Source organism: Nerophis lumbriciformis, linkage group LG37 (assembly GCF_033978685.3).
Source record: "Nerophis lumbriciformis linkage group LG37, RoL_Nlum_v2.1, whole genome shotgun sequence".
Lineage (NCBI taxonomy): Eukaryota > Metazoa > Chordata > Actinopteri > Syngnathiformes > Syngnathidae > Nerophis > Nerophis lumbriciformis.
In genome coordinates, this window is record NC_084584.2 from 702,394 (window position 1) to 730,382 (window position 27,989).

General features: G+C 40.2%; 2 protein-coding genes and 1 long non-coding RNA gene across 6 annotated transcripts; 2 read left to right on the forward strand and 1 right to left on the reverse strand.

Moving 5' to 3' along the window:
- The first annotated feature begins 86 nt into the window (after positions 1–86).
- Positions 87–8,587, forward strand: LOC133577298 (uncharacterized). Of its 2 annotated transcripts, XM_061930993.2 has the most exons (3): positions 87–300; positions 7,525–7,736; positions 7,797–8,587. In XM_061930993.2, exons 1-3 carry the CDS (start codon positions 117–119, stop codon positions 8,199–8,201), a joined length of 801 nt encoding a protein of 266 aa, XP_061786977.2. In that variant the 5' UTR covers positions 87–116; the 3' UTR covers positions 8,202–8,587. The 2 variants fall into 2 exon arrangements, with proteins under 2 accessions (XP_061786977.2, XP_061786976.2); XM_061930992.2 differs by having other exon boundaries at positions 7,525–8,587.
- A 2,921-nt stretch (positions 8,588–11,508) lies between these two features.
- atf6b (activating transcription factor 6 beta) lies at positions 11,509–27,919 on the forward strand. 3 transcript variants are annotated; one of them, XM_061931184.2, is made up of 17 exons: positions 11,513–11,766; positions 12,364–12,440; positions 12,548–12,620; positions 12,699–12,740; positions 15,649–15,728; positions 15,811–16,003; positions 16,071–16,163; positions 16,224–16,354; positions 16,428–16,604; positions 16,817–16,899; positions 20,199–20,675; positions 20,738–20,845; positions 22,000–22,099; positions 22,256–22,323; positions 22,845–22,944; positions 27,194–27,278; positions 27,347–27,918. In XM_061931184.2, the coding sequence occupies exons 1-17, from the start codon at positions 11,694–11,696 to the stop codon at positions 27,598–27,600; spliced, it is 2,214 nt and encodes a 737-aa protein (XP_061787168.2). In that variant the 5' UTR covers positions 11,513–11,693; the 3' UTR covers positions 27,601–27,918. The 3 variants fall into 3 exon arrangements, with proteins under 3 accessions (XP_072768658.1, XP_061787167.2, XP_061787168.2); XM_061931183.2 differs by having other exon boundaries at positions 11,512–11,766; positions 16,071–16,354; positions 27,347–27,919; XM_072912557.1 differs by lacking the exons at positions 27,194–27,278; positions 27,347–27,918 and adding an exon at positions 23,111–23,322 and having other exon boundaries at positions 11,509–11,766; positions 16,071–16,354; positions 22,845–22,996.
- LOC140677594 (uncharacterized) lies at positions 22,595–23,176 on the reverse strand. Its single transcript, XR_012049365.1, has 2 exons — positions 23,111–23,176; positions 22,595–22,996 (listed from the first exon to the last, which is right to left on the reverse strand). It is a non-coding gene; the product is annotated as an uncharacterized lncRNA (long non-coding RNA).
- Positions 27,920–27,989: the final 70 nt, after the last annotated feature.

Sequence of the window (27,989 nt, forward strand, 5' to 3'; positions counted from 1 at the left end):
AATCACGTGACAGGCTGCTAACCCGGAAGCTGGCGTGTTTTCTTTCCGCTTCTTGAGGCCGAACATTCCAGCAACAATAATATCATATCATATCATATAATAACATAATCGGCCAAATGTCGACACGAGCGTGCGGTGCTTGGCGGCCGGCCGTCGAGCAGCAGCTGCGGGCGGCAGCGGAGCACATTGTCCGCCTGCTGGACGACCACCGCGGCCTGGAAGTGGCGCAGCTCAGAAGGAAAGTTCTGGAAGGAATTGTTGCTGTCGTGGATCTCATCTTCGCTCACTTCCAGCACAACAGTAAGAAAATACCCCGGATCATCGGTTAGATGACGTCATCACCACTATCGATACCGTCAAGATGATCAATACTAGCAAGCTGCTTTGGAACGCCAGAAGACAAAAGTGCTTAGTAAAGTTAGCAATAAGTATAGATATTAACATGAAAGTAAACAATATACAAAGTAGAAAAACTTATATTCAATTGAATAGACTGCAAAGACAAGATATTTCATGTTCACACTGACAAACTTTATTATTTGTTGCAAATATTAGCTCATTTGGAAGTTGATGCCTGCAACATGTTTCAAAAAAGCTGGCACAAGTGGCAAAAAAGAGTGAGAAAGTTGAGGAATGCTCATCAAAGACTTATTTGGAACATCCCACAGGTGTGCAGGCTAATTGGGAACAGGTGGGTGCCATGATTGGGTATTTCAGTCATTCACAAACAAGGACGTGGGGCGAGGGTCACCACTTTGTCAACAAATGCGTGAGCAAATTGTTTAAGAACAAACATTTCTCAACAATGAAATTGAGGGATTTCACCATCTACGCTGCGTAATATCATCAAAAGGTTGAGAGGATGTGGAGAAATCACTGCACGTAAGCCATGATGTTACACACCTTGGATCCCTCAGGCGCTACTGCACCAACAAGCGACATCAGTGTGTAAAGGATATCACCACATGGGCTCAGGAACACTTCAGAAAACCACTGTCAGTAACTACAGTTGGTCGCTACATCTGTAAGTGCAAGTTAAAACTCTCCTATGCAAGGCGAAAACCGTTTATCAACAACACCCAGAAACGCCGTCGGCTTCGCTGGGCCTGAGCTCATCTAAGATGGACTGATACAAAGTGGAAAAGTGTTCTGTGGTCTGACGAGTCCACATTTCAAATTATTTTTGGAAACTGTGGACGTCGTGTCCTCCGGATCAAAGAGGAAAAGAACCATCCGGATTGTTCTAGGGTGAAAGTGTAAAAGGCAGCATGTGTGATGGTATGGGGGTGTATTAGTGGCCAAGACATGGGTAACTTACACATCTGTGAAGGCACCATTAATGCTGAAAGGTACATACAGCTTTTGGAGCAACATATGTTGTTATCATGGACGCCCCTGCTTATTTCAGCAAGACAATGCCAAGCCAGGTGTTACAACAGCGTGGCTTCATAGTAAAAGAGTGCGGGTACTAGACTGGCCTGCCTGTAGTCCAGACATTGAAAATGTGTGAAGGCTAAAATAGCAGAAGGAACAACTTAAGCTGTACATCAAGCAAGAATGGGAAAGAATTCCACTTCAAAAATGTGTCTCCTCAGTTCCCAAACCTTTACTGAGTGTTGTTAAAAGGAAAGGCCATGTAACACACTGGTAAAAATGCCTTTTTTGACATGTGTTGCTGCCATTAAATTCTAACTTCATGATTATTTGCAACAAATAACAAAGTTTGTCTTTATTTTCACCATAACAACTTTAATACGGGCGTTTAACGCCCTCTACAAGCTGTACTAACAGCGTGCCAGCACAGCCACATGTTGTATGCAACTGCTGCTTGCTCACGTAAGTGACAGCAACTCATACTTGGTCAACAGCCATACAGGTTACACTGACGGTGGCCGTATAAAACAACTTTAACACTCTTACTAATAATGCGCCACACTGTGAACCAAAACCATACAAGAATGACAAACACATTTCGGGAGAACATCTGCACCGTAACACAACATAAACACAACAGAACAAATACCCAGAATCCTTTGCAGCCCTAACTCTTCCGGGCTACATTATACACCCCCCTACCACCAAACCCCGCCCTCACCCCAACCTTGCTCCCCCCCAACCATCACGAACTTAAAATTTACTTCTCTTTCACAACATTTGTCATATTTACTTCTCTTTCACAACATTTGTATTATTTACTTCTCATTCATAACATTTACAATACTTACTTCTCTTTCATGACATTTGTAAAAATGTACTTCTCTTTCATAACATTTGCAATATTTACTTCTCTTTCACAACATTTGTAATATTTACTTCTCTTTCACAACATTTCTATTTACTTCTCATTCATAACATTTGCAATATTTACTTCTCTTTCATGACATTTGCAATATTTACTTCTCTTTCATGACATTTGTAATATTGACTTCTCTTTCATAACATTTGCAATATTTACTTCTCTTTCATGACATTTGTAATATTTACTTCTCTTTCATAACATTTGCAATATTTACTTCTCTTTCATGACATTTGTAATGTTTACTTCTCTTTTATGACATTTGTAATATTTACTTCTCTTTCATAACATTTGTAATATTTACTTCTCTTTCATAACATTTGCAATATTTACTTCTCTTTCATTACATTTGCAATATTTACTTCTCATTCATGACATTTGCAATATTGACTTCTCTTTCATAACATTTGCATTATTGACTTCTCTTTCATAACATTTGTAATATTTACTTCTCATTCATAACATTTGTAATATTTACTTCTCATTCATAACATTTGTATTATTTACTTCTCATTCATGACATTTTCAATATTTACTTCTCTTTCATAACATTGTAATATTTACTTCTCATTCATAAAATTTGCAATATTGACTTCTCATTCATAAAATTTGCAATATTGACTTCTCATTCATGACATTTGCAATATTTACTTTACTTCTCATTCATAACATTTGTAATTATTTCTCATTCATAGCATTTGCAATATTTACTTCTCTTGTATAACATTTGCAATATTAACTTCTCATTTATAACATTTGCAATATTTACTTATCTTTCATAACATGTGTAATATTTACTTCTCATTCATAACATTTGCAATATTTACTTATCTTTCATAACATTTGTAATATTTACTTCTCATTCATAACATGTGTAATATTTACTTTTCATTCATAACATTTGCAATATTTACTTCTCTTTCATAACATTTGTAATATTTCCTTCTCATTCATAACATTTGTAATTATTCCTCATTCATAACATTTGCAATATTTACTTCTCTTGTATAACATTTGCAATATTTACTTCTCATTTATAACATTTGCAATATTTACTTATCTTTCATAACATTTGCAATATTTACTTCTCTTTCATAACATTTGCAATATTTACTTTTCTTTCTTAACACTTGCAATATTTACTTCTCATTCATAACATTTGTAATTATTCCTCATTCATAACATTTGTAATTATTCCTCATTCATAACATTTGCAATATTTACTTCTCTTGTATAACATTTGCAATATTTACTTCTCATTTATAACATTTGCAATATTTACTTATCTTTCATAACATTTGCAATATTTACTTCTCTTTCATAACATTTGTAATATTGACTTCTCATTCATAACATTTGCAATATTTACTTCTCTTTCTTAACACTTGCAATATTTCCTTCTCATTCATACCATTTGTAATTATTCCTCATTCATAACATTTGCAATATTTACTCCTCTTGTATAACATTTGCAATATTTACTTCTCATTTATAACATTTGCAATATTTACTTATCTTTCATGACATTTGCAATATTTACTTCTCTTTCATGACATTTGTAATATTGACTTCTCTTTCATAACATTTGTAATATTGACTTCTCATTCATAACATCTGTATTATTTACTTCTCATTCATGCCATTTTCAATATTTACTTCTCTTTCATAACATTGTAATATTTACCTCTCATTCATAAAATTTGCAATATTGACTTCTCATTCATAAAATTTGCAATATTGACTTCTCATTCATGACATTTGCAATATTTACTTTACTTCTCATTCATAACATTTGTAATTATTTCTCATTCATAGCATTTGCAATATTTACTTCTCTTGTATAACATTTGCAATATTAACTTCTCATTTTTAACATTTGCAATATTAACTTCTCATTTTTAACATTTGCAATATTTACTTCTCTTTCATAACATGTGTAATATTTACTTTTCATTCATAACATTTGCAATATTTACTTCTCTTTCATAACATTTGTAATATTTAATTCTCATTCATAGCATGTGTAATATTTACTTTTCATTCATAACATTTGCAATATTTACTTCTCTTTCATAACATGTGTAATATTTACTTCTCATTCATAACATTTGCAATATTTACTTCTCTTTCTTAACACTTGCAATATTTACTTCTCATTCATAACATTTGTAATTATTCCTCATTCATAACATTTGCAATATTTACTTCTCTTGTATAACATTTGCAATATTTACTTCTCATTTATAACATTTGCAATATTTACTTATCTTTCATAACATTTGCAATATTTACTTCTCATTCATAACATTTGCAATATTTACTTCTCATTCATAATATTTGTAATTATTTCTCATTCATAACATTTGCAATATTTACTTCTCTTGTATAACATTTGCAATATTTACTTCTCATTTATAACATTTGCAATATTTACTTCTTTCTTAACACTTGCAATATTTCCTTCTCATTCATAACATTTGTAATTATTCCTCATTCATAACATTTGCAATATTTACTTCTCTTGTATAACATTTGCAATATTTACTTCTCATTTATAACATTTGCAATATTTACTTATCTTTCATAACATTTGTAAGATTTACTTCTCATTCATAACATTTGCAATATTTACTTTTCTTTCTTAACACTTGCAATATTTCCTTCTCATTCATAACATTTGCAATATTTACTTCTCTTGTATAACATTTGCAATATTTACTTCGCATTCATAACATTTGCAATATTTACTTTTCTTTCTTAACACTTGCAATATTTCCTTCTCATTCATAATATTTGTAATTATTCCTCATTCATAACATTTGTAATATTTACTTCTCTTGTATAACATTTGCAATCTTTACTTCTCATTTATAACATTTGCAATATTTACGTCTCTTTCATAACATTTGTAATATTTACTTCTCTTTCATAACATTTGTAATATTACTTCTCATTCATAACATTTGTAATATTGACTTCTCATTCATAACATTTGTAATATTTACTTCTCATTCATAACATTTGTATTATTTACTTCTCTTTCATAACATTGTAATATTTACTTCTCATTCATAAAATTTGCAATATTGACTTCTCATTCATAAAATTTGCAATATTGACTTCTCATTCATGACATTTGCAATATTTAATAACATTTGTAATTATTTCTCATTCATAGCATTTGCAATATTTACTTCTCTTGTATAACATTTGCAATATTAAATTCTCATTTATAACATTTGCAATATTTACTTCTCATTCATAACGTTTGCAATATTTACTTCTCTTTCTTAACACTTGCAATATTTACTTCTCATTCATAACATTTGTAATTATTCCTCATTCATAACATTTGCAATATGTACTTCTCTTATATAACATTTGCAATATTTACTTCTCATTTATAACATTTGCAATATTTACGTCTCTTTCATAACATTTGCAATATTTACTTTTCTTTCTTAACACTTGCAATATTTACTTTTCTTTCATAACATTTGTAATTATTCCTCATTCATAACATTTGCAATATTTACTTCTCTTGTATAACATTTGCAATATTTACTTCTCATTTATAACATTTGCAATATTTACTTATCTTTCATAACATTTGCAATATTTACTTCTCTTTCATGACATTTGTAATATTGACTTCTCTTTCATAACATTTGTAATATTGACTTCTCATTCATAACATTTGTAATATTTACTTCTCATTCATAACATTTGTATTATTTACTTCTCTTTCATAACATTGTAATATTTACTCCTCATTCATAAAATTTGCAATATTGACTTCTCATTCATAAAATTTGCAATATTGACTTCTCATTCATGACATTTGCAATATTTAATAACATTTGTAATTATTTCTCATTCATAGCATTTGCAATATTTACTTCTCTTGTATAACATTTGCAATATTAACTTCTCATTTATAACATTTGCAATATTTACTTCTCATTCATAACACTTGCAATATTTACTTCTCGTTCATAACACTTGCAATATTTACTTCTCATTCATAACACTTGCAATATTTACTTCTCATTCATAACATTTGTAATTAATCCTCATTCATAACATTTGCAATGTTTACTTCTCTTGTATAACATTTGCAATATTTACTTCTCATTTGCAATATTTACGTCTCTTTCATAACATTTGTAATATTTACTTCTCATTCACAACATTTGTAATATTTACTTCTCTTTCATAACATTTGCAATATTTACTTCTCATTCATAACACTTGCAATATTTACTTCTCATTCATAACACTTGCAATATTTACTTCTCATTCATAACATTTGTAATTATTCCTCATTCATAACATTTGTAATATTTACTTCTCTTGTATAACATTTGCAATATTTACTTCTCATTTGCAATATTTACGTCTCTTTCATAACATTTGTAATATTTACTTCTCATTCATAACATTTGTAATATTTACTTCTCTTTCATAACATTTGCAATATTTACTTCTCATTCAAAACACTTGCAATATTTACTTCTCATTCATAACACTTGCAATATTTACTTCTCATTCATAACATTTGTAATTATTCCTCATTCATAACATTTGTAATATTTACTTCTCTTGTATAACATTTGCAATATTTACTTCTCATTTGCAATATTTACGTCTCTTTCATAACATTTGTAATATTTACTTCTCATTCATAACATTTGCAATATTTACTTCTCTTTCATATCATTTGTATTATTTACTTCTCATTCATAACACTTGCAATATTTACTTCTCATTCATAACATTTGCAATATTTACTTCTCTTTCATAACATTTGTAATATTTACTTCTCTTTCATAACATTTGCAATATTTACTTCTCATTCATAACATTTGCAATATTTACTTCTCTTTCATAACATTTGTAATATTTACTTCTCTTTCATAACATTTGCAATATTTACTTCTCATTCATAACATTTGCAATATTTACTTCTCTTTCATAACATTTTTAATATTTACTTCTCTTTCATAACATTTGCAATATTTACTTCTCATTCATAACATTTGTAATATTTACTTCTCTTTCATAACATTTGCAATATTTACTTCTCTTTCATAACATTTGTAATATTTACTTCTCTTTCATAACATTTGTAATATTTACTTCTCTTTCATAACATTTGCAATATTTACTTCTCATTTATAATGTTTTCTTCTCATCTTTGTGGGACCAATGACTCTCCTCCCTTACAGAGGCTCCGCCCCCTGCAGTCCACAGTGATCCAGAAGGTGTGGTGTGGCGGCGCTGCGGCGAGTGTGGGAAGCACACGGAGGATGATGGCGAGGAGGCGGAGCCAGTGTGTTCCAGGGAGGAGCAGGAAGGAAAGCGAGAAGAAGCCCCGCCCACTGGACCCTCAGACCGTGTTGCGCAACAGCGGCAGAAGAAGAGCCCAGGTGAGCGGCAGGTGAGGAGGCACGTGTGCGAGGTGTGCGGCAGGAAGTTCTCCATGAGCCAACACCTGCAGGTGCACAGGAGGATCCACACGGGAGAGAAGCCCTACACCTGCCAGGTGTGCGCCAAGGACTTCAGGCAGCTGGGCAACTTGGACGCCCACATGAAGATCCACACGGGCGAGAAGGCCTTCGTCTGCAGCCTGTGTGGGAAGACCTTCCGCCAGAAGGTGTCGCTGGAGACGCACGAGCGCTTCCACAGGAAGGACAAGGTGCACGAGTGCCACCTGTGCGACAAGAGCTTCGTGCAGAAGGTGGACCTCAAACGCCACATGATGACGCACTCGGGCGAGAAGCCGCACGCCTGCGCCGCCTGTGGCAAGCGCTACCAGGAGAGGCGCTCGCTGGACGCCCACATCAAGGGCCACGCCCACACCTGTGGAGGCCACGCCCACAAGGCTGACTTCTTGCAGCTGTGACCCCCAGGCCTGCCCTGATTGGCTCCTCCCACCTTTCAACTGCTGCTCCTTTCTCATTCGCTGTGGCCCACTGTGTCCTCAGCAGCGATACTTGTGTCAGTATCGCACTTAGCAGATACAACACACACCTGATATCAGCATTTAGTGTTTCAAACATTTGGACCTATGTCAGTATCAGACTTGTTTACATCAGCAGATACAATAAACACACATGATATCAGCATTTAGTGTTTCAAACATTTGGACCTATGTTAGTATCAGACTTGTTTACATCAGCAGATACAATAAACACACATGATATCAGCATTTAGTGTTTCAAACATTTGGACCTATGTCAGTATCAGACTTGTTTACATCAGCAGATACAATAAACACACATGATTTCAGCATTTAGTGTTTCAAACACTTGGACCTATGTCAGTATCAGACTTGTTTACATCAGCAGATACAATAAACACACATGATATCAGCATTTAGTGTTTCAAACATTTGGACCTATATCAGTATCAGACTTGTTTACATCAGCAGATACAATAAACACACATGATATCAGTATTTAGTGTTTCAAACATTTGGACCTATGTCAGTATCAGACTTGTTTACATCAGCAGATACAATAAACACACATGATATCAGCATTTAGTGTTTCAAACATTTGGACCTATGTCAGTATCAGACTTGTTTACATCAGCAGATACAATAAACACACATGATATCAGCATTTAGTGTTTCAAACATTTGGACCTATGTCAGTATCAGACTTGTTTACATCAGCAGATACAATAAACACACATGATATCAGCATTTAGTGTTTCAAACATTTGGACCTATGTCAGTATCAGACTTGTTTACATCAGCAGATACAATAAACACACATGATATCAGCATTTAGTGTTTCAAACATTTGAACCTATGTCAGTATCAGACTTGTTTACATCAGCAGATACAATAAACACACATGATATCAGCATTTAGTGTTTCAAACATTTGGACCTATGTCAGTATCAGACTTGTTTACATCAGCAGATACAATAAACACACATGATATCAGCATTTAGTGTTTCAAACATTTGGACCTATGTCAGTATCAGACTTGTTTACATCAGCAGATACAATAAACACACATGATATCAGCATTTAGTGTTTCAAACATTTGAACCTATGTCAGTATCAGACTTGTTTACATCAGCAGATACAATAAACACACATGATATCAGCATTTAGTGTTTCAAACACTTGGACCTATGTCAGTATCAGACTTGTTTACATCAGCAGATACAATAAACACACATGATATCAGCATTTAGTGTTTCAAACATTTGGACCTATATCAGTATCAGACTTGTTTACATCAGCAGATACAATAAACACACATGATATCAGTATTTAGTGTTTCAAACATTTGGACCTATGTCAGTATCAGACTTGTTTACATCAGCAGATACAATAAACACACATGATATCAGCATTTAGTGTTTCAAACACTTGGACCTATGTCAGTATCAGACTTGTTTACATCAGCAGATACAATAAACACACATGATATCAGTATTTAGTGTTTCAAACATTTGGACCTATGTCAGTATCAGACTTGTTTACATCAGCAGATACAATAAACACACATGATATCAGCATTTAGTGTTTCAAACATTTGGACCTATGTCAGTATCAGACTTGTTTACATCAGCAGATACAATAAACACACATGATATCAGCATTTAGTGTTTCAAACATTTTGACCTATGTCAGTATCAGACTTGTTTACATCAGCAGATACAATAAACACACATGATATCAGCATTTAGTGTTTCAAACATTTGGACCTATGTCAGTATCAGACTTGTTTACATCAGCAGATACAATAAACACACATGATATCAGCATTTAGTGTTTCAAACATTTGGACCTATGTCAGTATCAGACTTGTTTACATCAGCAGATACAATAAACACACATGATATCAGCATTTAGTGTTTCAAACACTTGGACCTATGTCAGTATCAGACTTGTTTACATCAGCAGATACAATAAACACACATGATATCAGCATTTAGTGTTTCAAACATTTGGACCTATGTCAGTATCAGACTTGTTTACATCAGCAGATACAATAAACACACATGATATCAGCATTTAGTGTTTCAAACACTTGGACATATGTCAGTATCAGACTTGTTTACATCAGCAGATACAATAAACACACATGATATCAGCATTTAGTGTTTCAAACACTTGGACCTATGTCAGTATCAGACTTGTTTACATCAGCAGATACAATAAACACACATGATATCAGCATTTAGTGTTTCAAATATTTGGACCTATGTCAGTATCAGACTTGTTTACATCAGCAGATACAATAAACACACATGATATCAGCATTTAGTGTTTCAAACATTTGGACCTATGTTAGTATCAGACTTGTTTACATCAGCAGATACAATAAACACACATGATATCAGCATTTAGTGTTTCAAACATTTGGACCTATGTCAGTATCAGACTTGTTTACATCAGCAGATACAATAAACACACATGATTTCAGCATTTAGTGTTTCAAACACTTGGACCTATGTCAGTATCAGACTTGTTTACATCAGCAGATACAATAAACACACATGATATCAGCATTTAGTGTTTCAAACATTTGGACCTATGTCAGTATCAGACTTGTTTACATCAGCAGATACAATAAACACACATGATATCAGCATTTAGTGTTTCAAACACTTGGACCTATGTCAGTATCAGACTTGTTTACATCAGCAGATACAATAAACACACATGATATCAGCATTTAGTGTTTCAAACACTTGGACCTATGTCAGTATCAGACTTCTTAATTGAACTTCCTGTGAGAGTGTGGCCACGCCCCCTTTAGTGCTGGTCTCCATAAGACATGAAAGTGTGTGCATGAGTTGACCAATAGGAGATGATTATATGAGTAAAAAGGAGCAGGCAGCAGCTCGCACATTCTCATACTTTCTGTACCAAATGATGAAAAATGTCAACCATAATCTACAGAATAGTTTTTATTCAAATAGAAAACTTACAAGGTATTAAAGAGTTAAAAAAAGGAGTAGATGAGACAATTGTCATATTTTGACCAATCCCTTGCAAACATCAATGTCACGAGATTGAGCAACGCCATTGGCCGCCTGTTCCCGTCAATCAAAAACGCAAGCGTTCTATTGGATCATACCTTGCAACCGGAGATTAAAGCACCGCCTCCACATTCAAACCCTTTCATTGGTGCTTGAGCCGTCAATCACTGTCACTCTGGCCGCCATTGGCTGATTTCTGCCAGGTGGGCGTTACACCAAAATAGGACATTTCCTCGTCTTGTTTCACGCGCAGCTTAAGAGCTAACGACAGCTAGCGAGAAGGCGGCGATATCAGAGCTAAAATGAAAGTGGAAGTAAGATTTTGGTAAAGTGAGATGCAACTTTCATTCATGTGTATGCTAGCTGCGTGCTAAAGCCGCCAGGGACGATGAGTACGGATCTTGTATCGGACGTCTACACGCGTTTCTTCGCCGATAACCTCCTGACCAGCGAGGACTGGGGTGAGTTGACATGACGTCATGCTATCACCTCCACAACGATGTTGGAGTCAGACGTCATCTGACGTAGGAGTTTAGGCCTTGTGTGGTGCTCTGCTGTGACGTCACAGCTAGCCCAGTTGTGTTTTCCGCATTGTGCGAACCCGGATGTGGCCATTTTATTAGGGACACGAGCAACACAGCTTTGGTACTAGTTACTATTAACTAGTACTAGTAGCACTCTTAGGCAACACTCAGATTGATTGAGACTTTTATTAGTAGGTTGCACAGTGAAGTACATATTCCCTACAATTGACATATATATACATATATATATATATGTGTACATATATATATATATATGTATATGTATATATATGGGTGCTTTTCAATTAGTCCAAAAAGGCAGGTAAGTCCCCTCCCTGTGTTGTTGTAAAGTTAAGTTAAGTTAAAGTAGCAATGATAGTCACAGGTGAGGTGAAATTAGTCTCTGCATTTGACCCATCACCCTTGATCACCCCCTGGGAGGTGAGGGGAGCAGTGAGCGGCAGGAATCATTTTTGGTGATTTAACCCCCAATCGCAAGCCTTGATGCTGAGTACCTAATGAAGTGTCCCGCAGACGCCTGCCTGTACAGCTGTGACAGCGTGGAAGACGACCATGACGACCTTGACACCGCGTCCAAGTACGACACGTCGGTACGTACCGCTTGCCCTTTGACCTATGCGGGTCACATGACCTGTTGGCGTTGCCTTGGAGACACACGCACGATTCTGACTTCCTGTGCCATCTTCCTGGCCGGCAGTTCGACAACGACCTGGTGCTCACGCTGGACGGCGGCGGCCCCTCGTCACCGTGGCAACACCCGTGTCATGCAGGTGAGGAAGTGCGTGCACGCTCAGCACGTGCACTACTGATTGTATGTGTGTGTGTGTGTGTGTGTGTGTGTGTGGCAGGTGATGCCAGCAGTCAGGGGAGTGCAGAGCCCATGGAGTTGTGTAAGTCATGTGTGTTGTTGTTGTGGCAATGTCTATCATCGTCATGGCAATGTGTGTTGTTGTCGTGGCAATGTCTATCATCGTCATGGCAATGTGTGTTGTTGTCGTGGCGATGTCTATCATAGTCATGACAACGTGAGTTGTTGTCGTGGCAATGTCTATCATCGTCATGGCAACGTGTGTTGTTGTCGTGGCAATGTCTATCATCGTCATGGCAATGTGTGTTGTTGTCGTGGCAATGTCTATCATCGTCATGGCAATGTGTGTTGTTGTCGTGGCAATGTCTGTCATAGTCATGGCAACGTGTGTTGTTGTCGTGGCAATGTCTATCATAGTCATGGCAATGTCTGTCATAGTCATGGCAACGTGTGTTGTTGTCGTGGCAATGTCTATCATCGTCATGGCAATGTGTGTTGTTGTCGTGGCAATGTCTATCATCGTCAAGACAATGTCTATCATCGTCATGGCAATGTGTTGTTGTTGTCGTGGCAATGTCTATCATCGTCATGGCAATGTGTGTTGTTGTCGTGGCAATGTCTGTCATAGTCATGGCAATGTGTGTTGTTGTCGTGGCAATGTCTGTCATAGTCATGGCAACGTGTGTTGTTGTCGTGGCAATGTCTATCATCGTCATGGCAATGTGTGTTGTTGTCGTGGCAATGTCTATCATCGTCAAGACAATGTCTATCATCGTCATGGCAATGTGTTGTTGTTGTCGTGGCAATGTCTATCATCGTCATGGCAATGTGTGTTGTTGTCGTGGCAATGTCTATCATCGTCAAGACAATGTCTATCATCGTCATGGCAATGTGTTGTTGTTGTCGTGGCAATGTCTATCATCGTCATGGCAATGTGTGTTGTTGTCGTGGCAATGTCTATCATCGTCATGGCAATGTGTGTTGTTGTCGTGGTAATGTCTCATCGTCATGGCAACGTGTGTTGTTGTCGTGGCAATGTCTATCATCGTCATGGCAATGTGTGTTGTTGTCGTGGCAATGTCTGTCATAGTCATGGCAACGTGTGTTGTTGTCGTGGCGATGTCTATCATCGTCATGACAATGTGTGTTGTTGTTGTGGCAATGTCTATCATCGTCATGGCAACGTGTGTTGTTGTCGTGGCAATGTCTATCATTGTCATGGCAACGTGTGTTGTTGTCGTGGCAATGTCTATCATCGTCATGGCAATGTGTGTTGTTGTCGTGGCAATGTCTATCATCGTCATGGCAATGTGTGTTGTTGTCGTGGCAATGTCTGTCATAGTCATGGCAACGTGTGTTGTTGTCGTGGCAATGTCTATCATCGTCATGGCAATGTGTGTTGTTGTCGTGGCAATGTCTATCATCGTCATGGCAATGTGTGTTGTTGTCGTGGCAATGTCTGTCATAGTCATGGCAACGTGTGTTGTTGTCGTGGCGATGTCTATCATAGTCATGGCAACGTGTGTTGTTGTCGTGGCAATGTCTATCATCGTCATGGCAATGTGTGTTGTTGTCGTGGCAATGTCTGTCATAGTCATGGCAACGTGTGTTGTTGTCGTGGCAATGTCTATCATCGTCATGGCAATGTGTGTTGTTGTCGTGGCAATGTCTATCATCGTCATGGCAATGTGTGTTGTTGTCGTGGCAATGTCTGTCATAGTCATGGCAACGTGTGTTGTTGTCGTGGCAATGTCTATCATCGTCATGGCAATGTGTGTTGTTGTCGTGGCAATGTCTATCATCGTCATGGCAATGTGTGTTGTTGTCGTGGCAATGTCTATCATCGTCATGGCAATGTGTGTCGTCGTCGTGGCAATGTCTATCATCGTCATGGCAATGTGTGTCGTCGTCGTGGCAATGTCTATCATCGTCATGGCAATGTGTGTCGTCGTCGTGGCAATGTCTATCATCGTCATGGCAATGTGTGTCGTCGTCATGGCAATGTCTATCATTGTCGTGGCAATGTGTGTCGTTGTCGTGGCAATGTCTATCATCGTCATGGCAATGTGTGTCGTCGTCATGGCAATGTCTATCGTCCTGGCAATGTGTGTCGTTGTCATGGCAATGTCTATCGTCCTGGCAATGTGTGTCGTCGTCATGGCAATGTCTATCATCGTCATGGCAATGTGTGTCGTCGTCATGGCAATGTCTATTGTCCTGGCAATGTGTGTCGTCGTCATGGCAATGTCTATCATCGTCATGGCAATGTGTGTCGTCGTCGTGGTAATGTCTATCATCGTCATGGCAATGTGTGTCGTCGTCGTGGCAATGTCTATCATCGACGTGGCAATGTGTGTCGTCGTCGTCATGGCAATGTCTATCATCGTCATGGCAATGTGTGTCGTCGTCATGGCAATGTCTATCATCGTCATGGCAATGTGTGTCGTCGTCGTGGCAATGTGTGTCGTCGTCGTGGTAATGTCTATCATCGTCGTGGCAATGTGTGTCGTCGTCGTCATGGCAATGTCTATCATCGTCATGGCAATGTGTGTCATCGTCATGGCAATGTCTATCATCGTCATGGCAATGTGTGTCGTCGTCATGGCAATGTCTATCATCGTCATGGCAATGTGTGTCGTCGTCGTGGCAATGTGTGTCGTCGTCGTGGTAATGTCTATCATCGTCGTGGCAATGTGTGTCGTCGTCGTCATGGCAATGTCTATCATCGTCATGGCAATGTGTGTCATCGTCGTGGCAATGTGTGTCGTCGTCGTCATGGCAATGTCTATCATCGTCATGGCAATGTCTATCATCGTCATGGCAATGTGTGTCGTCGTCGTGGCAATGTGTGTCGTCGTCGTGGTAATGTCTATCATCGTCGTGGCAATGTGTGTCGTCGTCGTCATGGCAATGTCTATCATCGTCATGGCAATGTCTATCATCGTCATGGCAATGTGTGTCATCGTCATGGCAACGTGTGGCGTGTACAGTGTTGCAGGTCAAATCTGAACCGCCGTCTCCTGCATCGTCGCCAGAGGTGGAGCGCTTGCCGTCATCGCCCGATCCTCAGGTGCGTACCTGAGTCTGCCACCTTTTAAGCCCCGCCCCTGTGAGTGTGTGATGGTGACGGTGCAGGTGTGTGTGTGTGGCAGCTCCCGGTGAAAAGCGAGAACCCTCCCACTCCTCCCCACATGTTTGGTGACATCATGTCCCCCCCGCTGGGCTCCGTGGAGGTCACCGTGGCAACCACGGCCGCCTCGCCCACCCGCGGGGGCGCGGAGACGCAGCCGGCGTTTACCACACGGCTTCACGCTGTCATGGCCGCCATGCAAACGCAGGCCGCAGGTGAGGATGGATGCTTGATGATGTCATAGGCAAAGAGAGGCTCTGATTGGTTGTGTGCCACTCTCAGTTCTTCCCGACATACAGCCCCGCCCCCTGTGCGTGGCCCACACGCCCACGCTGGCCAAGACTCTTGTCCTGCAGGGCGAGCAGACGCCACCAGGTGAGACATGTGACCAGTGGACTGATGACATCATCGCTGATGCTGCGCCATCTTGTCCAGTGCTCTGCCTGGCGCCCGCTCCCGTGGTCAAGGTGGAGCCGCTCTCGTCCGCCCTCCCACGCCACACGCCCCCCAGCAAGACCATCGTCCCTGCCACGCCGTTGCCCAGCAACCACTGTAACGACATCGACGTGAGTCCTCCTCCTTCCCCACCTCCTCCTCCTCCTCCCGGCCGCCCCTCTTCATGCCGCCGTGTGCGTCCAGATGAAGGTGCTGAAGCGTCAGCAGAGGATGATCAAGAACCGAGAGTCTGCCTGCCAGTCCAGGAAGAAGAAGAAGGAGTACGTGCACAACCTGGAGCTCCAGCTGAGGAACGCCCAGCAGGAGAACCTCAGACTGCGCCAGGAGAACCAGGAGCTGAGGGACAGACTGGAGGGCAAGGTCTGTGGAACACCACCTGCAGGTTCTCACCACCACCTCTACACCTTCTCTCAACACACCTACCTGTGTGTGTACCTGTGTGTACCTGTGTGTGCCTGTGTGTGTGTGTGTGTGTGTGTGTGTGTGTGTGTGTGTGTGTGTGTGTGTGTGTGTGTGTGTGTGTGTGTGTGTGTGTGTGTGTGTGTGTGTGTGTGTGTGTGTGTGTGTTTTAGTGCGGAGAGACAAGCAGCAACAAGCGAGCAGTGTGTGTCATGGCTCTTCTTCTCTTCATCACCTTCAGCTTTGGACCTGTCAGGTAACTACACTTGTGATATCACAATCGTTGATACACTTGTGATAACACAATCGTTGATACACTTGTGATATCACAATCGTTGATACACTTGTGATAACACAATCGTTGATACACTTGTGATATCACAATCGTTGATACACTTGTGATAACACAATCGTTGATACACTTGTGATATCTCAATCGTTGATACACTTGTGATATCTCAATCGTTGATACACGTGTGATATCACAATCGTTGATACACTTGTGATATCACAATCGTTGATACACTTGTGATAACACAATCGTTGATACACTTGTGATATCACCAATCGTTGATACACTTGTGATATCACAATCATTGATACACTTGTGATAACACAATCGTTGATACACTTGTGATATCTCAATCGTTGATACACTTGTGATATCTCAATTGTTGATACACTTGTGATAACACAATCGTTGATACACTTGTGATATCTCAATCGTTGATACACTTGTGATATCTCAATCGTTGATACACTTGTGATATCTCAATCGTTGATACACTTGTGATAACACAATCGTTGATACACTTGTGATATCTCAATCGTTGATACACTTGTGATATCTCAATCGTTGATACACTTGTGATATCACAATCGTTGATACACTTGTGATATCTCAATCGTTGATACACTTGTGATATGACAATCGTTGATACACTTGTGATATCACAATCGTTGATACACTTGTGATATCTCAATCATTGATACACTTGTGATATCACAGTCGTTGATACACTTGTGATATCTCAATCGTTGATACACTTGTGATATCTCAATCGTTGATACACTTGTGATAACACAATCGTTGATACACTTGTGATATCTCAATCGTTGATACACTTGTGATATCTCAATCGTTGATACACTTGTGATATGACAATCGTTGATACACTTGTGATAACACAATCGTTGATACACTTGTGATATCACAATCGTTGATACACTTGTGATAGCTCAATCGTTGATACACTTGTGATATCTCAATCGTTGATACACTTGTGATATCTCAATCGTTGATACACTTGTGATATCTCAGTCGTTGATACACTTGTGATATCTCAATCGTTGATACACTTGTGATATCTCAATCGTTGATACACTTGTGATATCTCAATCGTTGATACACTTGTGATATCTCAATCGTTGATACACTTGTGATATCTCAGTCGTTGATACACTTGTGATATCTCAGTCGTTGATACACTTGTGATATCTCAATCGTTGATACACTTGTGATATCACAATCGTTGATACACTTGTGATATCACAATCGTTGATACACTTGTGATATCACAATCGTTGATACACTTGTGATAACACAATCGTTGATACACTTGTGATATCTAAATCGTTGATACACTTGTGATATCACAATCGTTGATACACTTGTGATATCACCATCGTTGATACACTTGTGCTATCACCATTGTTGATACACTTGTGATATCTTAATTGTTGATACATTTATGATATCACAATCATTGATACACTGATATCATCATCATTGATACATTTATTTCACAATAATTGTTACACTTATGATATCATATTCATTAATACATTTATGATATCTCAATTATCGATTGATCATTAGTGATTTATGAATATATTAGTTCAAGCATCTAGTTGGTCAAATAAGTTTGATTAGTGATTTATGAATATATTAGTTGTAGCATCTAGTTGGTTAAGTACGTTTGATTAGTGATTTATGAATATATTAGTTGTAGCATCTAGTTGGTTAAGTAAGTTTGATTAGTGATTTATTAATATATTAGTTGTAGCATCTAGTTGGTTAAGTAAGTTTGATTAGTGATGTATGAATATATTAGTTGTAGCATCTCGTTGGTCTATTAAGTTTGATTAGTGATTTATGAATATATTAGTTGTAGCATCTAGTTGGTTAAGTAAGTTTGATTAGTGATTTATTAATATATTAGTTGTAGCATCTAGTTGGTTAAGTAAGTTTGATTAGTGATTTATTAATATATTAGTTGTAGCATCTCGTTGGTCTATTAAGTTTGATTAGTGATGTATGAATATGATATTAGTTGTAGCATCTAGTTGGTTAAGTAAGTTTGATTAGTGATTTATTAATATATTAGTTGTAGCATCTAGTTGGTTAAGTCAGTTTGATTAGTGATTTATGAATATATTAGTTGTAGCATCTAGTTGGTTAAGTAAGTTTGATTAGTGATTTATGAATATATTAGTTGTAGCATCTAGTTGGTTAAGTAAGTTTGATTAGTGATTTATGAATATATTAGTTGTAGCATCTAGTTGGTTAAGTAAGTTTGATTAGTGATTTATGAATATATTAGTTGTAGCATCTAGTTGGTTAAGTAAGTTTGATTAGTGATTTATGAATATATTAGTTGTAGCATCTAGTTGGTTAAGTAAGTTTGATTAGTGATTTATGAATATATTAGTTGTAGCATCTAGTTGGTTAAGTAAGTTTGATTAGTGATTTATGAATATATTAGTTGTAGCATCTAGTTGGTTAAGTAAGTTTGATTAGTGATTTATTAATATATTAGTTGTAGCATCTAGTTGGTTAAGTAAGTTTGATTAGTGATGTATGAATATATTAGTTGTAGCATCTCGTTGGTCTATTAAGTTTGATTAGTGATTTATGAATATATTAGTTGTAGCATCTAGTTGGTTAAGTAAGTTTGATTAGTGATTTATTAATATATTAGTTGTAGCATCTAGTTGGTTAAGTAAGTTTGATTAGTGATTTATTAATACATTAGTTGTAGCATCTCGTTGGTCTATTAAGTTTGATTAGTGATGTATGAATATGATATTAGTTGTAGCATCTAGTTGGTTAAGTAAGTTTGATTAGTGATTTATGAATATATTAGTTGTAGCATCTAGTTGGTTAAGTCAGTTTGATTAGTGATTTATGAATATATTAGTTGTAGCATCTAGTTGGTCAAGTAAGTTTGATTAGTGATTTATGAATATGATATTAGTTGTAGCATCTAGTTGGTTAAGTAAGTTTGATTAGTGATTTATGAATATATTAGTTGTAGCATCTAGTTGGTTAAGTAAGTTTGATTAGTGATTTATGAATATATTAGTTGTAGCATCTAGTTGGTTAAGTAAGTTTGATTAGTGATTTATGAATATATTAGTTGTAGCATCTAGTTGGTTAAGTAAGTTTGATTAGTGATTTATGAATATATTAGTTGTAGCATCTAGTTGGTTAAGTAAGTTTGATTAGTGATTTATGAATATATTAGTTGTTTGAGTGTGCCCTGTGGTCTGCAGCATCATGGACAGGAAGTTGACACCAGCCTTCCAAGATGGCGGCGGGTCCTTTTCGAGTCGCCGGCTGCTGGAGATGCACCTTACACCTGAAGGCAAGATGCAGCTGACACCTGAAGGCAAGATGCAGCTGACACCTGAAGGCAAGATGCACCTTACACCTGAAGGCAAGATGCAGCTTACACCTGAAGGCAAGATGCACCTTACACCTGAAGGCAAGATGCAGCTGACACCTGAAGGCAAGATGCACCTTACACCTGAAGGCAAGATGCAGCTTACACCTGAAGGCAAGATGCACCTTACACCTGAAGGCAAGATGCAGCTGACACCTGAAGGCAAGATGCACCTTACACCTGAAGGCAAGATGCAGCTTACACCTGAAGGCAAGATGCACCTTACACCTGAAGGCAAGATGCAGCTTACACCTGAAGGGGAAGGAAAGATACTTGCAGAAGATGAGGGCGGGACGTTTGAGTTCAGGTGAGTTAGGTCAGCTGACTGTGACCTTTGACCTGATGCTGACCTTGGATCTTGCCCTTCAGAAACACCAGCAACACCTTCAGTGACACCAAGGAGCTCCTCCTCCATGACCTCCAACGCTACTTTAACTCCGCCCACTGTCCACAGTTCAACCGCTCAGAGTCGCTCAGGTCAGCACGCTCCTTTTAGCTCCTCCTTCTTTATTCTCCTCCTCCTTTTTGCTCCTCCTTCTTTATTCTCCTCCTCCTTTTAGCTCCTCCTTCTTTATTCTCCTCCTCCTTTTTGCTCCTCCTTCTTTATTCTCCTCCTCCTTTTAGCTCCTCCTTCTTTATTCTCCTCCTCCTTTAAGCTTCTCCTTCTTTATGCTCCCCCTCTTTTACGCTCCTTCTTTACTATCCTCCTCCTTTAAGCTCCTCCTTTTTTATGCACCCCCTCTTTTACGCTCCTCCTTCTTTAATGTCCTTGTTGAAAGTGGTGTATGTTGAAGGTGGTGGTGTATGTCGAAGGTGGTGGTGGTTGAAGGTGGTGGTTGTTGAAGGTGGTGCATGTTGAAGGTGGTGTGGGTTGCAGGTGGTGTATGTTGAAGGTGGTGGTGGTTGAAGGTGGTGTGTGTTGAAGGTGATGTGTGTTGAAGGTGGTGGTGGTTGAAGGTGGTGTATGTTGAAGGTAGTGGTGGTGTATGTTGAAGGTGGTGGTGTATGTTGAAGGTGGTGTGTGTTGAAGGTGGTGTATGTTGAAGGTGGTGTGTGTTGAAGGTGGTGGTGGTTGAAGGTGGTGTGTGTTGAAGGTGGTGTGTGTTGAAGGTGGTGTATGTTGAAGGTGGTGTGTGTTGAAGGTGGTGGTGGTTGAAGGTGGTGTATGTTGAAGGTGGTGTGTGTTGAAGGTGGTGGTGGTTGAAGGTGGTGTGTGTTGAAGGTGGTGGTGGTTGAAGGTTGTGTGTGTTGAAGGTGGTGTGTGTTGAAGGTGGTGGTGGTTGAAGGTGGTGGTGGTTGAAGGTGGTGTGTGTTGAAGGTGGTGTGTGTTAAAGGTGGTGTGTGTTGAAGGTGGTGTGTGTTGAAGGTGGTGGTGGTTGAAGGTGGTGTGTGTTGAAGGTGGTGGTGTTGAAGGTGGTGGTGTTGAAGGTGGTGGTGTTGAAGGTAGTGGTGGTGTATGTTGAAGGTGGTGGTGTATGTTGAAGGTGGTGTGTGTTGAAGGTGGTGGTGGTTGAAGGTGGTGTGTGTTGAAGGTGGTGTGTGTTGAAGGTGGTGGTGTATGTTGAAGGTGGTGTGTGTTAAAGGTGGTGTGTGTTAAAGGTGGTGTGTGTTAAAGGTGGTGTATGTTTCAGGCTGGCAGCAGAGTTGAGAGGTTGGGTTGACAGACATCAGATCAACAACAACAAGAAGAAGAAGAAAACTAAGTTGCTCAACAAGACCACAACCACTCAAGTGGGTTACACCACACACACACACACACACACTTGTGACACTAATGTGTGTGTGTGTGTGTGTGTGTGTGTGTGTGTGTGTGTGTGTGTGTGTGTGTGTGTGTGTGTGTGTGTGTGTGTGTGTGTGTGTGTGTGTGTGTGTGTGTGTGTGTCCTAGCGTGCTCAGCTGAGGAAGACCAACATGTCAAGATATCTTCCCATCCAGACACACCGCTCCATTGAAAGGTGTGAGTGACGCTCTTTTCTTCCTTCCTGTGTGAGTGACGCTCTTTTCTTCCTTCCTGTGTGAGTGACACTCTTTTCTTCCTTTCCGTGTGAGTGACACTCTTTTCTTCTTTCCTGTGTGAGTGACACTCTTTTCTTCATTTCTTTCTTTCATGTATGAATGACAATCTTTTCTTCCTTCCTGTGTGAGTGACACTCTTTTCTTCCTTCCCGTGTGAGTGACACTCTTTTCTTCCTTCCTGTGTGAGTGACACTCTTTTCTTCATTTCTGTCTTTCATGTATGAATGACACTCTTTTCTTCCTTCCTGTGTGAATGACACTCTTTTCTTCCTTCCTGTGTGAGTGACACTCTTTTCTTCATTTCTGTCTTTCATGTATGAATGACACTCTTTTCTTCCTTCCTGTGTGAGTGACACTCTTTTCTTCCTTCCTGTGTGAGTGACACTCTTTCCTTCCTTCCTGTGTGTGTGACACTTTTCTTCCTTCCTGTGTGAGTGACACTGACGGGTGTGCTGTGCAGTCAGCTGCAGGTAGTTCCCGGGCCGGAGGTTACCTACAGCCACTTCCTGGATGCCATAGAGCGTCGTGAGGACACTTTCTATGTGGTGTCCTTCAGACGGGTCAGTCTTCTTCACTACTGCCATGGACTAATACTACTAACTAGTACACTTTCTATGTGGTGTCCTTCAGACGGGTCAGTCTTCTTCACTACTGCCACGGACTAATACTACTAACTAGTACACTTTCTATGTGGTGTCCTTCAGACGGGTCAGTCTTCTTCACTACTGCCATGGACTAATACTACTAACTAGTACACTTTCTATGTGGTGTCCTTCAGACGGGTCAGTCTTCTTCACTACTGCCACGGACTAATACTACTAACTAGTACACTTTCTATGTGGTGTCCTTCAGACGGGTCAGTCTTCTTCACTACTGCCACGGACTAATACTACTAACTAGTACACTACTGCCATGGACTAATACTACTAACTAGTACACTACTGCCATGGACTAATACTACTAACTAGTACACTACTGCCATGGACTAATACTACTAACTAGTACACTTTCTATGTGGTGTCCTTCAGACGGGTCAGTCTTCATCACTACTGCCATGGACTAATACTACTAACTAGTACACTAGAAGTACTCTTCATGTCCACAAGTACTTTACTGTAGAAGTATTTAAGAAGTACTTTACTGTAGTAATAACAATAATAATAATAATATATTTTATTTGTAAAAAGCACTTTACATTGAGTAAACAACCTCAAAGTGCTAGAGTGTATTAAAAAAAATAAAAAAGATACCGTATTTTCCGCACCATAAGGCGCCCTGGGTTATAAGCCGCGCCTTCAATGAACGGCATATTTCAAAACTTTGTCCACCTATAAGCCGCCCCGTGTTGTAAGCCGCATCTAACTGCGCTAAAGGAATGTCAAAAAAACAGTCAGATAGGTCAGTCAAACTTTAATAATATATTAAAAACCAGCGTGATGTGGGCGCGCATGGAGTCGTATATCAACATGGACGGAGCTGCGTGAAAAAAGCCACCCGGCCTCTTCGCGTAAACTTAAACTTACCTTAACCACTCGCTCATCTTTTCTTCATCCATCCCTTCGAGTTAGCTTTTATGATGACGCCGGCTGGAAAGGTCTCTTTTGGCAAGGTCTTCCTTTTGAATATCACCATGGGTGGAAGTTTCTGGCCATTAGCATGGCAAGCTAGAACCACAGTGAAGGATGACTTCTCATTCCCTGTGGTGCGAATATTCACCGTACGTGCTCCCGTTGTATCCACAGTGCGGTTCACAGGAATATCAAAAGTCAGTGGAACCTCGTCCATGTTGATAATGTTCTCTGGCCGGATCTTTTTTTCAGCTATCTTGTTTTTACAATATGCACGGAAAGTAGCCAGCTTTTCTTGAAAGTCTTTAGGCAGTTGCTGTGAAATAGTAGTCCGTGTGTGGATGGAGAGATTGCGTCTTTTCATGAACCGGATCCCTGTCGCTTAGTAGGAGCCATTTTGTGGTCTTTACAGATGTAAACACACAAAGGAAATGAAACGTACGGTAATATCCGCGCGCTTTTTCTTCTTCTACGCGGGCGGGTGGTTGCTTACAGTAGAAGAAGAAGCGCTTCCTGTTCTATGGGGGCGGGTGCTTACCTTGGCGGTTGCTTGCGTAGAAGAAGAAGCGCTTCCTGTTCTACCTGGAAAAAAGATGGCAGCTGTTTACCGAAGTTGCGAGACCTAAACTTTATGAAAATGAATCTTAATATTAATCCATATATAAAGCGCACCGGGTTATAAGGCGCACTGTCAGCTTTTGAGTAAATTTGTGGTTTTTAGGTGCGGCTAATAGTGCGGAAAATACGGTATATAAGAAATACTTGAATTTCAGTGTTCATTTATTTACACATATACTTGTTGAGTTAAGGGTTGAATTGTCCATCCGGGTGGGTGTCTTAGTGGTGGATGTCTTTTAGGGGTGGATGTCTTTTAGGGGTGGGTGTCTTAGTGGTGGATGTCTTTTAGGGGTGGGTGTCTTAGTGGTTGATGTCTTTTAGGGGTGGATGTCTTTTAGGGGTGGGTGTCTTAGTGGTGGATGTCTTTTAGGGGTGGGTGTCTTAGTGGTGGATGTCTTTTAGGGGCGGGTGTCTTAGTGGTTGATGTCTTTTAGGGGTGGATGTCTTTTAGGGGTGGGTGTCTTAGTGGTGGATGTCTTTTAGGGGTGGGTGTCTTAGTGGTGGATGTCTTTTAGGGGCGGGTGTCTTTTAGTGGTGGATGTCTTAGTGGTGGATGTCTTTTAGGGGTGGGTGTCTTAGTGGTTGATGTCTTTTAGGGGCGGGTGTCTTTTAGTGGTGGATGTCTTAGTGGTGGATGTCTTTTAGGGGTGGGTGTCTTTTAGGGGTGGGTGTCTTAGTGGTGGATGTCTTTTAGGGGTGGGTGTCTTAGTGGTTGATGTCTTTTAGGGGCGGGTGTCTTTTAGTGGTGGATGTCTTAGTGGTGGATGTCTTTTAGGGGTGGGTGTCTTAGTGGTTGATGTCTTTTAGGGGCGGGTGTCTTAGTGGTTGATGTCTTTTAGGGGTGGGTGTCTTAGTGGTTGATGTCTTTTAGGGGCGGGTGTCTTTTAGTGGTGGATGTCTTTTAGGGGTGGGTGTCTTAGTGGTTGATGTCTTTTAGGGGTGGGTGTCTTAGTGGTTGATGTCTTTTAGGGGTGGGTGTCTTAGTGGTGGATGTCTTTTAGGGGTGGGTGTCTTAGTGGTTGATGTCTTTTAGGGGTGGGTGTCTTAGTGGTTGATGTCTTTTAGGGGTGGGTGTCTTAGTGGTTGATGTCTTTTAGGGGCGGGTGTCTTTTAGTGGTGGATGTCTTAGTGGTGGATGTCTTTTAGGGGTGGGTGTCTTAGTGGTGGATGTCTTTTAGGGGTGGGTTAGGGTTAGGGGTGGGTGTCTTTTAGGGGTGGGTGTCTTAGTGGTGGATGTCTTTTAGGGGCAGATGTCTTTTAGGGGTGGGTGTCTTAGTGGTGGATGTCTTTTAGGGGTGGGTGTCTTAGTGGTTGATGTCTTTTAGGGGCGGGTGTCTTTTAGTGGTGGATGTCTTAGTGGTGGATGTCTTTTAGGGGTGGGTGTCTTAGTGGTTGATGTCTTTTAGGGGCGGGTGTCTTAGTGGTTGATGTCTTTTAGGGGTGGGTGTCTTAGTGGTTGATGTCTTTTAGGGGCGGGTGTCTTTTAGTGGTGGATGTCTTTTAGGGGTGGGTGTCTTAGTGGTTGATGTCTTTTAGGGGTGGGTGTCTTAGTGGTTGATGTCTTTTAGGGGTGGGTGTCTTAGTGGTTGATGTCTTTTAGGGGCGGGTGTCTTTTAGTGGTGGATGTCTTAGTGGTGGATGTCTTTTAGGGGTGGGTGTCTTAGTGGTGGATGTCTTAGTGGTGGATGTCTTTTAGGGGCAGATGTCTTTTAGGGGTGGGTGTCTTAGTGGTGGATGTCTTTTAGGGGTGGGTGTCTTTTAGGGGTGGGTGTCTTAGTGGTGGATGTCTTTTAGGGGTGGGTGTCTTAGTGGTTGATGTCTTTTAGGGGCGGGTGTCTTTTAGTGGTGGATGTCTTAGTGGTGGATGTCTTTTAGGGGTGGGTGTCTTAGTGGTTGATGTCTTTTAGGGGCGGGTGTCTTAGTGGTTGATGTCTTTTAGGGGTGGGTGTCTTAGTGGTTGATGTCTTTTAGGGGCGGGTGTCTTTTAGTGGTGGATGTCTTTTAGGGGTGGGTGTCTTAGTGGTTGATGTCTTTTAGGGGTGGGTGTCTTAGTGGTTGATGTCTTTTAGGGGTGGGTGTCTTAGTGGTTGATGTCTTTTAGGGGCGGGTGTCTTAGTGGTGGATGTCTTTTAGGGGTGGGTTAGGGTTAGGGGTGGGTGTCTTTTAGGGGTGGGTGTCTTAGTGGTGGATGTCTTTTAGGGGTGGGTTAGGGTTAGGGGTGGGTGTCTTTTAGGGGTGGGTGTCTTAGTGGTGGATGTCTTTTAGGGGTGGGTTAGGGTTAGGGGTGGGTGTCTTTTAGGGGTGGGTGTCTTAGTGGTGGATGTCTTTTAGGGGTGGGTGTCTTAGTGGTGGATGTCTTTTAGGGGTGGGTTAGGGTTAGGGGTGGGTGTCTTTTAGGGGTGGGTGTCTTAGTGGTGGATGTCTTTTAGGGGCAGATGTCTTTTAGGGGTGGGTGTCTTAGTGGTGGATGTCTTTTAGGGGTGGATGTCTTTTAGTGGTGGGTGTCTTAGTGGTGGATGTCTTTTAGTGGTGGATGTCTTTTAGGGGTGGGTGTCTTGGTGGTGGATGTCTTAGTGGTGGATGTCTTTTAGCGGCAGGTGTCTGAGCGTGTTTGTGCCCTCAGGACCACCTGCTGCTTCCCGCCATCAGCCACAACAAGACGCGTCGGCCCAAGATGTCGCTGGTCATGCCCGCCATGTCGGTGAAGGGTGAGTGCTGCGAGCCCGAGCGTGGCGCCGCTGGGTGTGTGACGGAGGTTGTGTGTGTCGCCCGGCAGAGAGCGTCTACAACGCCTCCCGCGGCTACGAGATGATGATGCAGGTGGACTGCGAGGTCATGGACACCCGCACGGTCCACATCAAGTCCTCGGCCGTGCCGCCGTCGCTGCGCGACCCGCCCCCACAGGACCCGCCGCACGCCCACCATCACCATGGCAACCACACCGTCCTGCGTGGACGTCAGCAGCCGCCGCCGCCCTCAGCCCGCAGACGCCAGGACAAGTATCTCATCAGCCAATCAGAGGGTGTCTGAAGAGGCGTCGCCATGGCAACCAGTCTTTTCTACTCTAATTTAATGCTTGTAAAAACAAGGTTGTAAATATTTTTTTATCTCCCACTGGGTCACATGACCTCCGCCAGGATGTCAACAGTGCTGTTGCTTGGTTACCAAAAGATGCAAATAACATTTAAGACCCATCATTTCTGCCACATGACATGTCCCGCCTCCACCCGCAGACACAAACACACCAAAATATGTCAATCAATATTACATCAACTGCAAATGATATATATATACTGTATTTATATATGTATATTATACATGTACTGTCTATATATACTGTGTATATGTACATATACACAGTATATATATATATGTATGTATAATTTATATATTTATATACATATTTATTTTTATATGTA